The sequence below is a fragment of the Gallus gallus genome, chromosome 33, assembly GCF_016699485.2.
Source record: "Gallus gallus isolate bGalGal1 chromosome 33, bGalGal1.mat.broiler.GRCg7b, whole genome shotgun sequence".
Lineage (NCBI taxonomy): Eukaryota > Metazoa > Chordata > Aves > Galliformes > Phasianidae > Gallus > Gallus gallus.
In genome coordinates, this window is record NC_052564.1 from 1,612,418 (window position 1) to 1,627,449 (window position 15,032).

At 48.6% G+C, this 15,032-nt stretch overlaps 2 protein-coding genes across 2 annotated transcripts; one reads left to right on the top strand and one right to left on the bottom strand.

Moving 5' to 3' along the window:
• Positions 1-216: 216 nt before the first annotated feature.
• Positions 217-958, top strand: LOC100858567 (olfactory receptor 14A16-like; the record flags this gene model as incomplete). The annotated part of the gene is made up of 1 exon (XM_003643602.5): positions 217-958. A coding segment is annotated over one exon (726 nt), but the record flags the coding sequence as incomplete, so codon positions are not given.
• A 5,199-nt stretch (positions 959-6,157) lies between these two features.
• On the bottom strand, positions 6,158-6,712 carry LOC121107971 (olfactory receptor 14J1-like; the record flags this gene model as incomplete). The annotated part of the gene is made up of 1 exon (XM_040654614.1): positions 6,158-6,712. A coding segment is annotated over one exon (555 nt), but the record flags the coding sequence as incomplete, so codon positions are not given.
• Positions 6,713-15,032: the final 8,320 nt, after the last annotated feature.

A 15,032-nucleotide genomic window follows, 5' to 3' on the forward strand; every position in this document is an offset into this window, starting at 1 on the left:
GCCCAGAAGTACCAGATGGCCAACAGCAGCTCCATCAGCGAGTTCCTCCTCCTGGCGTTGGCAGACACGCGGCAGCTGCAGCTCCTGCACTTCTGGCTCTTGCTGGGCATCTACCTGGCTGCCCTCCTGGGCAACGGCCTCATCAGCACAGCCGTAGCCTGCGACCACCGCCTGCACACCCCCATGTAATTCTTCCTCCTCAACCTCGCCCTCCTCGACCTGGGCTGCATCTCCACCACTCTCCCCAAAGCCATGGCCAATGCCCTCTGGCACACCAGGGCCATCTCCTACGCAGGATGTGCTGCACAGGTCTTTTTCTTTCTCTTCTTCATCTCAGCAGAGTATTGCATTCTCACCATCATGTCCTATGACCGCTACGTTGCCATCTGCAAGCCCCTGCACTACGGGACCCTGCTGGGCAGCAGAGCTTGTGCCACCATGGCAGCAGCTGCCTGGGGCACCGGGGTTCTCTATTCCCTGCTGCACACTGCCAATACATTTTCCCTGCCTCTGTGCCAAGGCAATGCTGTGGATCAGTTCTTCTGTGAAATCCCCCAGATCCTCAAGCTCTCCTGCTCAGACTCCTACCTCAGGGAAGTTGGGTTTATTGTGCTTAGTATTCTTGCCATATTTGGGTGTTTTGTCTTCATTGTTGTGTCCTACATGCAGATCTTCAGGGCTGTGCTGAGGATGCCCTCTGAGCAGGGACGGCACAAAGCCTTCTCCACGTGCCTCCCTCACCTGGCCGTGCTCTCCCTCTTAGTCAGCACTGTAGTGTTTGCATACCTGAAGCCATCCTCTATTTCCTCCCCATCCCTGGACCTGGTGGTGTCATTTCTGTACTCAGTGGTGCCTCCAGCTGTGAACCCCCTCATCTATAGCATGAGGAACCAGAAGCTCAAAGTCACATTGGGGAAACTGATGTCATGGATGCCTCATTAACAATAAACTTCTTATCTCTCTCTAAATGACTCATAGATTGTCCCCTAGCAGGCCTGTATTGCTCATCTATGTTTATAATATTTATTTTTTTATTGTTATTATTTTTATTTGCTGTTGTTATATGTTTGTTAATGGTTCTTATGCTGTTATAGTAATATTTTGATTCATTCCATGTCTGCTGAAGCATCAACCTGCTCTCTTTCTCCTGGAGCCCATATCTGATGTGAATCAGAGCTGACTGTTGTATCCTCTGTGTAGTGTCTCTATATCTGCAAGGAAATGTGATGTCTGCAGTCTTCACTGTGGCTGTGGGGATGTAATGGTGCAGGGAAGGGAAGGATTCCTGTCATTCTCCCTGTACTTGAACATTCCAAGTGCTTTTGGAAATGCTCTCTTATCATTCCATTCGTTTTGCACACCCACAGACTCCCAGGGAGGAGTTTAGCAGCACTTGGTGTAATCCATCTGGGTCTGCTGCCCACACTGACCAACACAGCCTGTACAGAGCCACCCAGGAATGGCCATGGAAGTCAGAGGAGGGATGGATAGTGGTGGGAGCTGTCCTGGGCATGACATTTCCCTGCAGATGCTCGTATGACCAGGAGACCTATGACCTTGTGGCTGTTCCTCAGTCCCCGTTCTGACATTGGCACTTCCCCAAAGACCACCCTTGGACAAGACTGTGTGGGTGCTGGGGGCAGTTGGAGCACCAGGGTCTGGTTCTGACCATGTCATGGAGTTATCTAGATTAATCTATTCCCATTACAGGGGTCAGTAGGCCACACTGCCAGGCAGTGAGTGAGAGAGAGCTCCAGTCCGAGAGTGAGATTCCATGACTTCCTTCCATGTCGTATCTTCCTCTCTGTCCATGAAGTCCCATGGGATACATAGTTCTTCTCTTCTGAGAACCAGGTATCCAGAAAGTTGTCAGTCCATGGAACTGGAGTATTAACTCTTTAATTACCCGTGTGGTACATGTTGTTATGATGTGGAATACCAATAGCAAAGTTACAGTACCATGACATTCCACCCCTTATTCTACATCGCTACCTCATGCTTAATATATACATATATACAAGCATACAATAATTCAAATACATTACACACATGTCTACATACATATACACATACACATACACATACACATACACATACACATACACATACACATTCATATACATATACATATACATATACATAGAACTACAGTCTGCACTCCCCCAACATCAAATTCCCTTGTGGTACACATTGAACATCCCCATCTTTATGCATCACCCACCAAGTGCACCCAGCTCCGTGGGCAAAATCACATCCACGGAGAGATTTGCCCTTTTCCAGAGGCTGGAAGGACCCAGGCTGCTTTTCCCAACATGCTCTTTCCATGTACTACAGGGACCTTATCTCCCTCTACAGTACGTAGGGAGCTGGATTGGGCAGGACCATCTTGACTGATAGATCCTCTAGCACTGACCAACCAGGTGGCTTCTGCCAAATGCTTCTCCCAGTGCATAAATGTTCCACCACCCATTGCTTTCAGCATGGTTTTTTACAACCCATCATATCGTTCAATTTTACCAGAAGCTGGTGCATGATAGGGGAAAAAGCCACTCAGTGCCATGATTTGAAATGAGTCCCATTATCTAATTCAATACTTTCTGGAGTGCCATGTCACCACAGGACTTGTTTGTCCAGACCTAATATGGTGTTTCTGGCGGTAGCATGGGGTGCTGCACATGTTTCAAGCCAACCAGTGGTTGCCTCCACCATGGGAAGCACATAACGCTTACCATTGCGAGATAGTGGCAAGGTGAGGTAATCAACCTGCCATGCCTCCCCATATTTATTCTTTTGCCATCCCCTTCCCCCAAAGAGGTTTCATCCTCTTGGCTTGTTTAATTATGGCACATGTGTCACAGTCATGAATAACTTGTGCAATAGCATCCATAGTTAAGTCCACCCCTCGGTCTATAGCCCACTTATGTTGAGTCTCTTCCTGGACAGTTCAAATGTCCAAATAGGTTTATCCTTCAGTTGCCCATTATTTTGCTCCCACTGCTGTAACCACCGCCATAAGGCATTTTCCACCCCCCATGAGTCAGTGTAACGATAAAGCATTGGCCACCTCTCCCGTTCAGCAACATCTAAGGCCAGTTGGACAGCCTTGACCTCTGTGAGCTGACTTGCTTCTCCTTTTCCTTCAGTGGCCTCTGTAACCTGACGTGTGGGGCTCCACACAGCAGCTTTCCATCTGTGATGCTTCCCCACAGTACGACACGATCCATCCGTGGACAGGGCACATTTCTTTTCATTTTCTGGTAGTTCATTGTGTGGTGGGGCCTCTTTAGCATGTGATACCTCTGCTGCCCGTGATGTTCCAAACATTTTACCTTCAGGCCAGTCCATGATCTCCTCTAGGATTCCTAGATGGCAGAGGTTCCCCATCCACACTCGTTGCATAATGAACACAATCCACTTACTCCATGTGGCATCAGCAGCATGATGGGTGGAGGGGACCTTTCCTTTAAACATCCAGTTCAGCACTGGCAGCTGAGGTGCCAAAAGGAGCTGTGTTTCAGTGCCAATTACTCCACAAGTAGCCTGAACCCCTCATTTGCTGCTAAGATCTCCTTTTCAGTTGCAGTGTAGCCCTTACCTTCTGACCCCCTGTATGCCCGACTCCAGAATCCCGGGGGTCGGCCTTGGGTCTCTCCTGAGGCTCTTTGCCACAGACTCCAAGTGGGACCTTTCTCTCCAGCAGCAGCGTAGAGTATGTTTTTTACATCCTGTCCCATCCGTACTGGTCCCAGGGCCAAAGCACAGGCTATCTCGCTGCAACTGCGGCTTCCCAGCAACTGCAGGTCTGGATGATGGTAGTGTATGAGGGCAACTGGTGATGTCTTTTTCTTAATCACTATCACTAACGTCATGCAGTAATGAGTAGATGCATTACCTTGCTTATTTTCTTTAATGTTAAGCTTATCCTTTGACTATAGGCACAGCTTTATTTTTGTATTACTTTGAAATGGACAGTAAAATGAGCCCATCCCTTCTGTTTGTGTCTGTGTCCTTCCTGTCGACCCCGTCAGATTTCAAAGCATATACATACGCAATTCATTGGCAAATGCATTCATTCTTTACCAAAACCTCACTAATATAGGCTAATGTCTCCCTGGCATGCACTTGCATCTTAGGTAGAGGTACAATGATATGCTTCCTCCCCTTTATTTCTCCTTCCGCTTAATTGTTGTGACTTTTGGCCGATCTTCAGCTCTTTTTCCCCAATTTCGCAAGTTTCCTTTGCTTGTTATGCCATAATGAACAACTTTCTGTCTTGGGACACTGTAACTCACAACAATTTATATGAAAGCCAAGAAAAAGTCCTTGCACCTGGCAGATGCAAAGATTGCAGTAGTCTTATTGTGACTTCAGAACTTCAGTGAAGCAGGATAATTGAGAAAAACAAGACTGTTAGCACACCAAGCAAAGCTGAACTTTTAGTTCAGTTTTAGACCTGGCACACATTGATTCCTTTTACTTAAGTAATATCTTGGTCCTGAAGCTAATATACTGATCCATATTGCTAGGCCTCCCTATATTATGTTCATCACTGGCAAACATGCGTAGCTGATAGTGGAGACTCTGTTGAAAAACAGTTTTTTGTAGATGAGAATTTGCACTATCAAGTAATGCTCTTCTGCTCTTTCTATCTGTTGGCATTTCCATGGAAAGAAATAGGAGGCATTCCTTTTGGAGCGACCTACATATATGTTTCCACAGACAATTTCTACTCAGTAAATGCGGCCCAGGCAAGCCAAAAGGTTGGGTTTTTGTGCCTCACAGGTTACCCTGAGACTGTGAAACTGCCCCCTCAAACCACGGTGAATCCCATCAAAGCAATTGGCATTTTCAGAGAGCAGCCCTGTGAGTGGATTGCTGAGTCCAGTTCTGGGAGAGGCATCCATCCATCCCTCTTTCTGCCGCTGCCTTGAGGACTGTCAGTAGGGAACATGTCATGCCCCACACATAAAGGGAGGGAGAGGTGCCCATATTCACAGCCCCTGGTTAGATAACAGTAAAATTGAAACAGTCCAAACATAGTCATCAGTTTTAATGACAATCTCTGCACTATCAGTATCTTAAAGGTAGTGGTACTTTTACAATCATTCCATTTGCTAAAAGCTAAACTTTGTGATGTTACAAGAAATCAAAGTAAGCGTGGTGTAATGTGAAGTAAGATTTATCATTATGAGAGGAAGAGGAGCCTCATTTTTATGAGATGAAAAGAACAAAAAGAGAGAGACAGAATGGGGAGAGAGAGAGAGAGGGACAGAGAAAGAGATCACTGGTTCAGCCAACAGATGTGGAGGGTCCTTGGCGTGTGATCTTGCTTGTCCCATAGTTTTGCAGCATGAAAGTCTCAAAAAAGATCCTCAAGGATCTCTGGCGTCCTTCTTTGGCTCCCAGATGTACAGCTGTACCATCCAGGGCCGTGAGTGAGTTGGCAATAAACAGGTCCATCAAAAACAAGTTTGCAGTCAGAACTTCTTACAGCACAATGGGAACGATTTGGACAGAGCAAGGCCATCTCTTTTTCTCACAAGATTCTCCTCCCCCAAGTCTCCAGCCTTCAGTCTGTTGACATGGCAATGCCCTTCCAAGCCTTTGAGACAATTCCAGGCACACCTCAGGCAAAGTGTTTCTCCTTGGTCTGCTACGTAACGCAGGACCTGAGGGCTGACACAACTGCATAGAGAAAGGAGAACAGCGTGGTGCTGCAAAGAGAGCAGCACTGAAAAGACCCCGTCCTGCTGCTGCCCATGGCCGTGGCTCCAGGGAAGCAGCAGCAGCACAACCGAAAGGCAGCAGAGAGGGAGCGGCCACCGGGCGGTGAGGGGCAGCCCCACAGACAGCAGGGCTGCAGCTCCGTGTGGCAGTTGGGCTCTTGGTTCCTGCACCCCTCCTGTGTGCAGGGCTGCTCTCTGGGATCCAGAGGAGGTGGGAGCTGAGATCAATGATATTCTGATGATTTCTTCATTGATTCAAAGAGCTGGGTTACTTTTGTCCATTAGGATTGCCAGCCAGAAGACAAAGGTAGAAAACAAAGAAGAAAAGTGATGAACAGTACTGCTTCATTGGAATTAGAATTACCGTAGGAACAACAAAGAGGGAGTGAGGGCAAAAGAGTTGAAATAAACGCAGTCCGAGCTTTTCCATTTTACTGATGCCAAAGCAATATATCTCCAAACATTGTCCTGAGTGCTTGCTTGATCTCCTGGTTCCTCATGCTGTAGATGACGGGGTTCATGACTGGAGGTACCACCGTGTATAACACTGCCACCACCAGGTCCAGGGATGGGGAGGAGATGGAGGGAGGCTTCAGGTAGGCAAGTGTGGAACTGCAGACAAAGAGGGAAAGCACGGCCAGGTGAGGGAGGCACGTGGAGAAGGCTTTGTGCCTTCCCTGCTCAGAGGGCATCCTCAGCACGGCCCTGAAGATCTGCACATAGGACACAACAATGAAGACAAAACAAGCAAAAAAGATAAAGGCACTAAATACAAGAAGACCAAATTCCCTGAGGTAAGAACCAGAGCAGGAGAGCTTGAGGATCTGGGGGATTTCACAGAAGAACTCATCCACAGCATTGCCTTGGCAGAGTGGCAGTGAAAATGTATTGGCAGTATGCAGCAGAGCAAAGAGAGCCCCGGTGGCCCAGGCAGCTGCTGCCATGGTGGCACAAGCTCTGCTGCCCAGCAGGGTCCCGTAGTGCAGGGGCTTGCAGATGGCAACGTAGCGGTCATAGGACATAACTGTGAGAATGGAATACTCTCCTGAATACAGAAAGACAAACAGAAAAGTTTGGGCGATACATCCTGCGTGGGAGATGTCTCTGGTGTGCCAGAGGGCATTGGCCATGGCTTTGGGGAGAGTGGTGGAGATGCAGCCCAGGTCGAGGAGGGCGAGGTTGAGGAGGAAGAAGTACATGGGGGTGTGCAGGCGGTGGTCGCAGGCTACGGCTGTGCTGATGAGGCCGTTGCCCAGGAGGGCAGCCAGGTAGATGCCCAGCAAGAGCCAGAAGTGCAGGAGCTGCAGCTGCCGCGTGTCTGCCAACGCCAGGAGGAGGAACTTGCTGATGGAGCTGCTGTTGGCAGTTGCAACTGCATCTGCAGTTCCTGGGCTTGGAGTCCTGTTCAGAGCACATAAGATAATGATGAGTCTAGACCATTCTCGGAGACACTCCTGCTACACTTTGAAAATTCTTTTATCTCAATAGCAAGAATTTATTTTCATGAGCTGCAGAATGATGTAAGTAGTAGAAGCTTAAGGAGCTTACTACTTACTAAAAACTAAGCTTTTAGTTTCCTCTCCTCTTCTAATCATATCTCTGCCTCCTGGCTATCTTCCCCTTAGGAGCTGTTTCCACATCTCTTATCTTTACCCCAACTACTCTTAGAGTCCCTAACCCTAACTTCTATGTACAGAAATTTATGTTAGAGAAATCTGCCTATTTGGAGGCTAAGTACATTATTCATATCTGTAGAGAGTGACAATAATTTCAGCTGGTGCTGACCATTGGGGGAGGAGAGGCTGAAAGAGCATGACAAGATTGTTCATATAACAGCAGAGTGAGAAAGGCACAATTCAAGGTACTCAGAGATGTGTTCACATTTCACAGCTCCCTTCAGATTTCAGCCACCAATCCTTTTCCTTTCCCTCAGGATATAAAAGAAAAATCCCTGCCTTTTCTCTCCTCTTGCAAAGAGGAGCACAGCTTTGGAAACACCCTATGGTGCTGTGTAGCTGTGATCCCCCTGCCCCAGGCAGCAGCTGTGTCAGCAGAAGGCCCCTGCCCTGCCTTCCTGGGGGGCTCCTTCCCCCCACACGTCTCCCCGCAGCGCCCTGGGCAGCTCCCCGGGCAGGCTGAGTGCTGAGCCTGGCAGGCGGCAGAGTCCCTGCCCCGGCACACAGCCCCTGGGGCACAGCAGGGACCCTGCTCTGCACCACAGCTCTGGGCACCCAGCTGCCCCCAAATGGCACAGCCTGCAGCTGTCCTTGGACATGCAGCCCTCAAAACTGTGCTCTGATGCTGCAGCATGGAAGCCCTCAGCTGGAGCAGGCCTTTCTCCACAGTAAAGAAACACTGAGCACCTTCAGCCAGATATGCAATTTAGTGATTACATTTAGTAATAAAATTCAGTGATCCCTGCAGGAAAAGATTCATTGCCTGGAGCACAAGACTTACCTTGCCAAGGATAGTGAGAAATGCACCTCGAGTGGGCTCACAGCCTGCTATTGTGCCACACAGCCTGTAAGCTCTCACCCTTCTCTCCTTCCCATCTCCTGCAGATCAATGACCCAGCCGTGCTGTGTGGTGCACAGGAGCTACTCCTGGGCAATGCCGTCTCTCTGCAGCACTGCCCACTTCTATCAGCTCCCTGTGTCCCAGGAGTCTGGCCCAGCTCAGCAGCAGAGGATGTGATTTCCTTCTCTCCCTGAAGATATCCATTGCCCTCTTGAGCTGAAAGCTCCCGCAAAGCAGCAGGGTCATCACTGCAGAACATACTTCTGTGTCAGCTCAATTATTCAGCATGTCCACTGGATTCAAGAAGCATGCATGTTCCTACCAAAAGAAGTTAGACCATGAGAGGAGCAAATGCCAAATCTGGAAACCTCTGCTCATGACCCATATCAAAAATGTCACTCAGACAAGGACAGGGTGTGGTTGACTTCCCCTCTTCTGGGCAGTGATAGAGCTGAGGCAGTGCAGGCATAGCATTACAGAGTCACAGCATGGCTTAGGTTGGAGGGGACTTTAAATAGCAACTAGTTCCAAGCCCCCAGCCATCAGCAGGGCTGCCAACCACAGATCAGAATGCCCAGGATCTCATCCATCCTGACCTTGAATGCCTCCAAGTATGGCGCACACAGAATATCTTTGGGCAACCTGTTCCACTTCCTTTGAGTACAAAATTTGTTCCTAGAAGCTTAATTAAATCTCCTCTCCTTACTTTAAAGCCATTTTCCTTTGTCCTGTTACTATCAGACCATCTCATCCTACCCCTAGGATAAGGCATCTCATCCACTGATGGAAGCACCAGGGCTGAAATGATGTTCAGTTCCCCTGAGGTTCATGGGAGCCGGAAGTCCTCTTAGTTGAGTTCAGATTGCACAGTGAGGTGTCTGTGTGAGCCTCTCATCTGAATGCTTGGTCCTTATACAGCAGGGACTGCATTGCTCACACAGACACACTCAGTGATGCCCAAGGTGCCTGGGGTGATCCTAGTTGTGTGCTGGTGCTTGTAAAGTGTGGTGGAAAATCTCTGGGATAGACACCTTCCTGAGCATCGGCTGCAGGCCAGAAGGGAGGTATTCTTGGCCTTTCCTTATTCCAGGAAGCTGGCAAACTTTTTTCCAGTTTGAAAGAAGAGCAAGAAAGATGATCTAGGCAATTATGAACCTGTCAGTCTCACTTCAGTACCTGGAAAAATTGTGGAAAAAGAAATGATGGTGGGAGTTACTGAAAACACCTGAAAGACAATTCTGTCCTTGGTCACAGCCAATACAAGTCCATGAGTGGAAAACCCTATTGAACTTAATGTCCTTTGATGAAGAGGTCATCCATTTAGATGAACAAGGGAAGCAAACTGATGTTGACTTTTTGGATTTCAGTTGTGCTTTTGATACTGTTCCTCACAGAATACTTCTGGACAGAATGTCCTGCATAGCGTTAGACAGAAAAACAATGTTGTAGGTGAGCATTTGGCCAATGGATGGGGCCCAAAGGCTTACAGTAAAACTGTTCCATTAAGTTGACAGATGGTCACAAGCAGGGTTACCCAGGGCTCCATTTGAGGACCACTTCTCTTTGATGTTTTCATCAATGACTTGCATGCAGGACTAAAATATGTTTTGAGCAAATTTGCTGATGATATTGAACTGGGAGGTTCTGTTGCCTCCACTGAAGGTGGAGAGGCCTTGCAGAGTGCTGTGGACAAGACAGAGAAATGGGCAAGCACCAATGACATGAATTACAACTAGAACAAGGGCCTGATTCTGCACCTGGGAAGGGGCAACCCTGGACATACACACTGACTGGGGGATGGGACACTGGAGAGCAGTCCCACTGAAAGGGACTGGGGGTCCTGGTCAACAGCAGATTGGGCGTGAGTCAGCAGTGTGCCCAGGCAGCCAGGAAGGCCAACTGTCCCCTGGGGTGCATTGAGCATGGCATTGCCAGCTGGGTGAGGGAAGGTCATTGTCCCTCTCTGCTCTGCACTGCTGCAGCCTCACCTGGAGCACTGGGTGCACTGCTGGGCAACACAGAACATAAAGAACATAAACTATGGGAGTGTGTCCAAAAGAGAGCACTGGACGAGGACCCCAAGGAAAGGAGTTACAGAACGAAGATTGCTGGAGATCAAGAAGCATTCAGACAACACTCTCGATGATATGGTCAGCTATTTGGGTAGTAGTGTGGAGCCAGAAGTTGGACTTGATAATCCTTGTGTGTCCTTCCCAGCACAGGATAGTCTAGGATTCTATGATAGTGGGTACAAGCATGATGATGTTGGACTCACTGTGCTGTGGCAGTGGATAGGAGCTTACTGACACCTGAGTCACTGTGTTGTCTCGGTGGTGTAGAGAGCAGTTTAATGGCTGCAAGCTGCACCAGGGAAGATTCAGGCTGGACGTTAGGAAATACTACTTTTCTGAAAGGGTGGTCAGGCACTGGAATGGGCTGCCCAGAGAGGTGGTGGAGTCACTGAGCCTGGTGGTGTTCAAAGAGCGTTTGGATGTCGTGTTGAGGGACATGGTTTAGTGAGAACCATTGCTGATGGGTGAATGGTTGGACTGGATGATCCTGTGGGTCTTTTCCAACCTTAGCGATTCTATGATTCTATGATCCCAGGATGTCAAAATTACTGAGATATGGCCACAAGCAGTATTACAGTGATGTCAGAGTCACTGCACTTTTAAGGGTCGACAAGCTCAGTGAGTTCAGCACCACTGTGTTTTACCACAGCTGATACAACGCAGCGGTGTTGCAGTCAGTCAGGAGCTCTGCATGTGGGTGAGCATCAAACATGGCATCGCCAGAACCAAATGCTCCCAGTGAGGAAAAGGTACCTCCAGCTTGGGCCTGGGAGATCTGAAGATCAAAGATTTGTTGTCACGGACGGCCCTTTCAGACTGGGCCCTTCTCACATCCCACAGCCTGGGACAAACTGCCCACATGGGACTTGGGCCTCACGACATCCTTGCACCCCACGCAGAGCCTGGGAGCTGCTGTCCCCTTGTCTTACATTTGGCATCCTACAATCTTCCATCCCACTGCCCCAGGAAGGGCCCTGAGCCAGCAGGAGGGACAGGATCTCCCTGCCAAGGGTCTGGGGATCAGGGCTTGGCCTTTCTGCTTCGTAAGACAAAGGAGGCTTTTCTCAGCATCACAGCCACCATCCCAGTGCCTTTGCCTGCCTGTCAGCATGGCTTCCAATTATCTGCTCTAACAAGTCCCTGGGGAAGCTTGCTTGTTAGTGGCCCTCAGTGGGGCCCATTAATACTCCAAGAAACTTCTCTGTTCCTTCTGACTTGGTCTTCTTGAGCACTTTGTGCAGTCTCCTCTCTGCACTGGAGGTTGATGGACTCAGCAGCAAATGCCCCCATGGGCACATTACAGCCTAAGGTGCCGTCCTGTGCCTTGTGCCTTCCTGTCATCTTCTTCAAGTGTTCAGAACTTGCACAGCAAACTGGAGAGCTATCTGGAGAGAGTTTAAAGAGCAAAAGCACAACGGGCATTTTAGAAGTCTCATTATTTATTTATTTATTTATGTTTGTGTCTAAACAAGAAGTTAAAACAGCACTCGGCAACTGCTACTGACCCAGGATGTCCCCTAATGAGCTTTGCTCTGTCACTGTGTGGACAAATGTCCTCAACTTCCCCACCCATTTTTACTCCCATTGGCCCCATGGGACTTGCATTATTTCTCCTCACATCACTCTTCTCCTCTGGAGTCACCTACTCTCTGTTAAACCTCCTTTGCACCAACTCCCACTGGCTTTCCTCAGAAAAACAGCTGCACGTGAGCAATTAAAGATTTCTCTTTTTTGCCAACAAACAGAAGGAAAAGTAATGCAATTGTATGAACAGAAAAACACAGTGATCAACTGCATGCACTGTCCAAGCTGCATCTACTGAGATTTTTCTTTCACAAGGAATACTTGTACAAGAAATGAGTTAGAAAGAGAGAGGAAGGAACAGATATAATTATAGTTAAGGAGTTGACAAGAGAGTCCATCAGACTTTGGAGAGATGGAGCAGGTTCCAGTAACCTCCCTGAAGGTCACGGATCAGCCAGATAGTTGGGAGGTATCTGAGTGAGCAATGTGCAAGGGATGGGAAATGTGGAGAGCAGTGGGAAGAGTGTGTGTCCGGATGGCCTGCTGAAAATGGGCTAGAATTCAAGCAAGTTTCATAACAAATCTTCATAACAGCAGCGAACTTATGCTTAGATGCAAAACATCCCGTTATTCAGCCCTTCTTTCTTTTTCCCAGAGCCTCATTATCATCAAGTCAGCATTCAAAGAGGTCAAACTGACCTCTCCATCCCCCACAGCTGCTCAGGGCAGGGACAGAATCCTGGAGGTTGCTTCCAAAGCTGGTGTCAGCCATGCAGCCAAGGACTTGCTCCCTCCTGTTTTGTTTCCAGGGGTTCTCCACAGATTGGAGGACACAGACTGAGAGTCCCAGGCTGATCTGTAAGAGACCAAGTGCTGGACCTAGAGCTCCGTTCTTGGTGGCACTTATCACAGAATCATTAAGTCATGGAATGTGGTAGGTTGGAAGGAACCTAACATATCCCTTCTAACTGCCCTGCCATGGTCAGGTTGCCACCCATTAGATCAGGTTGTCCAGGGCCAAATCCAGCCTGGCCTTGAGCACCTCCTTGTGGTCCAGCATCTCTGGGCAACTTGTTCCAGTGCTTTACCACCCTCTGAGCAAAGAATTTTCTCCTAATATGTAATCTAAATGTTTCCTCTTTTAGTAGAAACTCTTTCTCCTTGTCCTACCATATTCATACTGTGCAGAAAGTTGATTTCCTTCCTGCCTATGAGCTCTTTTCAAATACTGGAAGGCCGCAGTGAGGTCTCCCCAGAGCCCTCTCTTCTCCTAGCTGAACAAGCACAGCTGCCTCAGCCTGTCTTCATAGGAGAAGCTCTCCGTCCTTCTGATCATCTTGGTGGATCTCCTCTTAAATGGACTCCAACAGCTCCACATCCTTCTTGTGTTGGGAGCCCCAGGCCTCGATGCAGTAATCCATATGGGGTGTGATGGGGTTGGAGCAGGTGGGACAAACAACTCCCTCACTGTGCTGGCCAGCCCCCTTGGTTGCAGCACAGGATGCTGTTGGTCTTTGGGGCTGCAAGTGTACACTGCTTGCTCATGTCCAGCCTTTTGTCCATCAGGCCCCCAAATCCTGCTCCGCAGAGATGCTCTCAGTGAGATCTTTTCCCAGCCTGTGCACATATCTGGGATTGCCCCAACCCATGTTCAACACCTTGCATTTGGGCTTGTTGAATCTCATCAGGTTCACATTCGCTCACTTTTCACGTTTGTTCGGGCCCCTCTGGATGACATATCTTCCTTCTGTTGTATCAGTTGCACCCCTCAGCTTGGTGTCATCATCAGATTTGTTGAGGGTACACTCCATCCCACTGTCTATTTCACTCATAAACATGATGAAGATCACCAATCCCAAGATGAACCTCTGGGAACACCATTCGCCACAGGCCTCCACCTGAGCATAGGGCTGCAGAATTGCATTTCCAAGAGTGGCACTACAAGTCTTTTGAATACCTACAGGGAAGGTAACTCTCTGGGCAGCCACTTCTGCTTATCAGCAGCATACAGTAAAGAAATATTTTCTTAAGCTTGGATGAAATTTTGCATGTTTCATCCGGAACCAATTGTGCTTCGTTAACACACGCAGCTCCTTTTCCTCCTCTCAGCTGGCCAGCCACACTGCCCCAGGCCATTAGCAATGCGTGGACTTATCATGACCAAAGTGTAGGACTCAGCACTTTGTCTTGCTAAAGCTCATCCTGCTGTCATCAGCCATTGGATCAGTAAGGATATTAAACAGGGCAGGTCCCAGTACATACCCCTGAGGAACACCACTCATGACTGGCCACCAGCACGATCTAACTCCATTCACCACCACCCCCTGGGCCTGGCCATCCAGCCAGTTCTTTACCCAGAAAAGAGAACACCTGCCCAAGCCATGGGCTGCCAGCTTCTCCAGGAGAGTGCTGTGGGAGACAGAATCAAAGGCTTTGACAAAGTCTAGGTAGATCACATCCACAGCTTTCCCCTCGTGCACCAGGCAGGTCACCTGGTCATAGTAGGAGCAGGGAGGTCAAGCAGGACCCGTTATTCATGAATCCATGTTGGCTGGGCCTGATCCCCTGGCTGTCCTGCACATGCCACGTGGTCACACTCAAGGTAATCTGCTCCGTCTTGTTTATTCCTTTGGATGAATACATTAGGTAAAGACGCTCCAGGAAGCATCCCAAATCAGAAGCATCAGTGGGTTTAACCTGGCTCGATCTTGCATCCACACCATGGTTCTGGTGTTCAGAAGACAGCATCCTCTCTGGTTATAGCTATTCAGAACACTTCCTGCATATTGTTGCTGAGATGCTTAGAGTCATTAATTCCTCCTCTGCATGTGAGTTAGCATCAAACATGACATCTCCAGAGCCAAACTCTTCCAGTGAGGCAATGGTGCCTCTGACTTGGATATGAAACTTCTGAACTTGAATGTTGCATTCTGGTTAACTACCTGTTCATACTGGACATCCTCACAGCCTACAACAGCTGTGCATTACAACGTGATGCCAAGTGGGAGTGGTGCATGCAGCAAGCCATGGCAAGAGGGTCATGCTATTCCAACAATCTAGACATCATTTGCAGATCCAAGACAAAATGCAATCATGATGCTGTTGTCTTCCAGGAGCTGTTGGCCATGGAGACCCAGGAAATTCTCAGGAGACGTGAGTGGGGTCGAAAAAAAATCACATCCTCTGTAAAGAC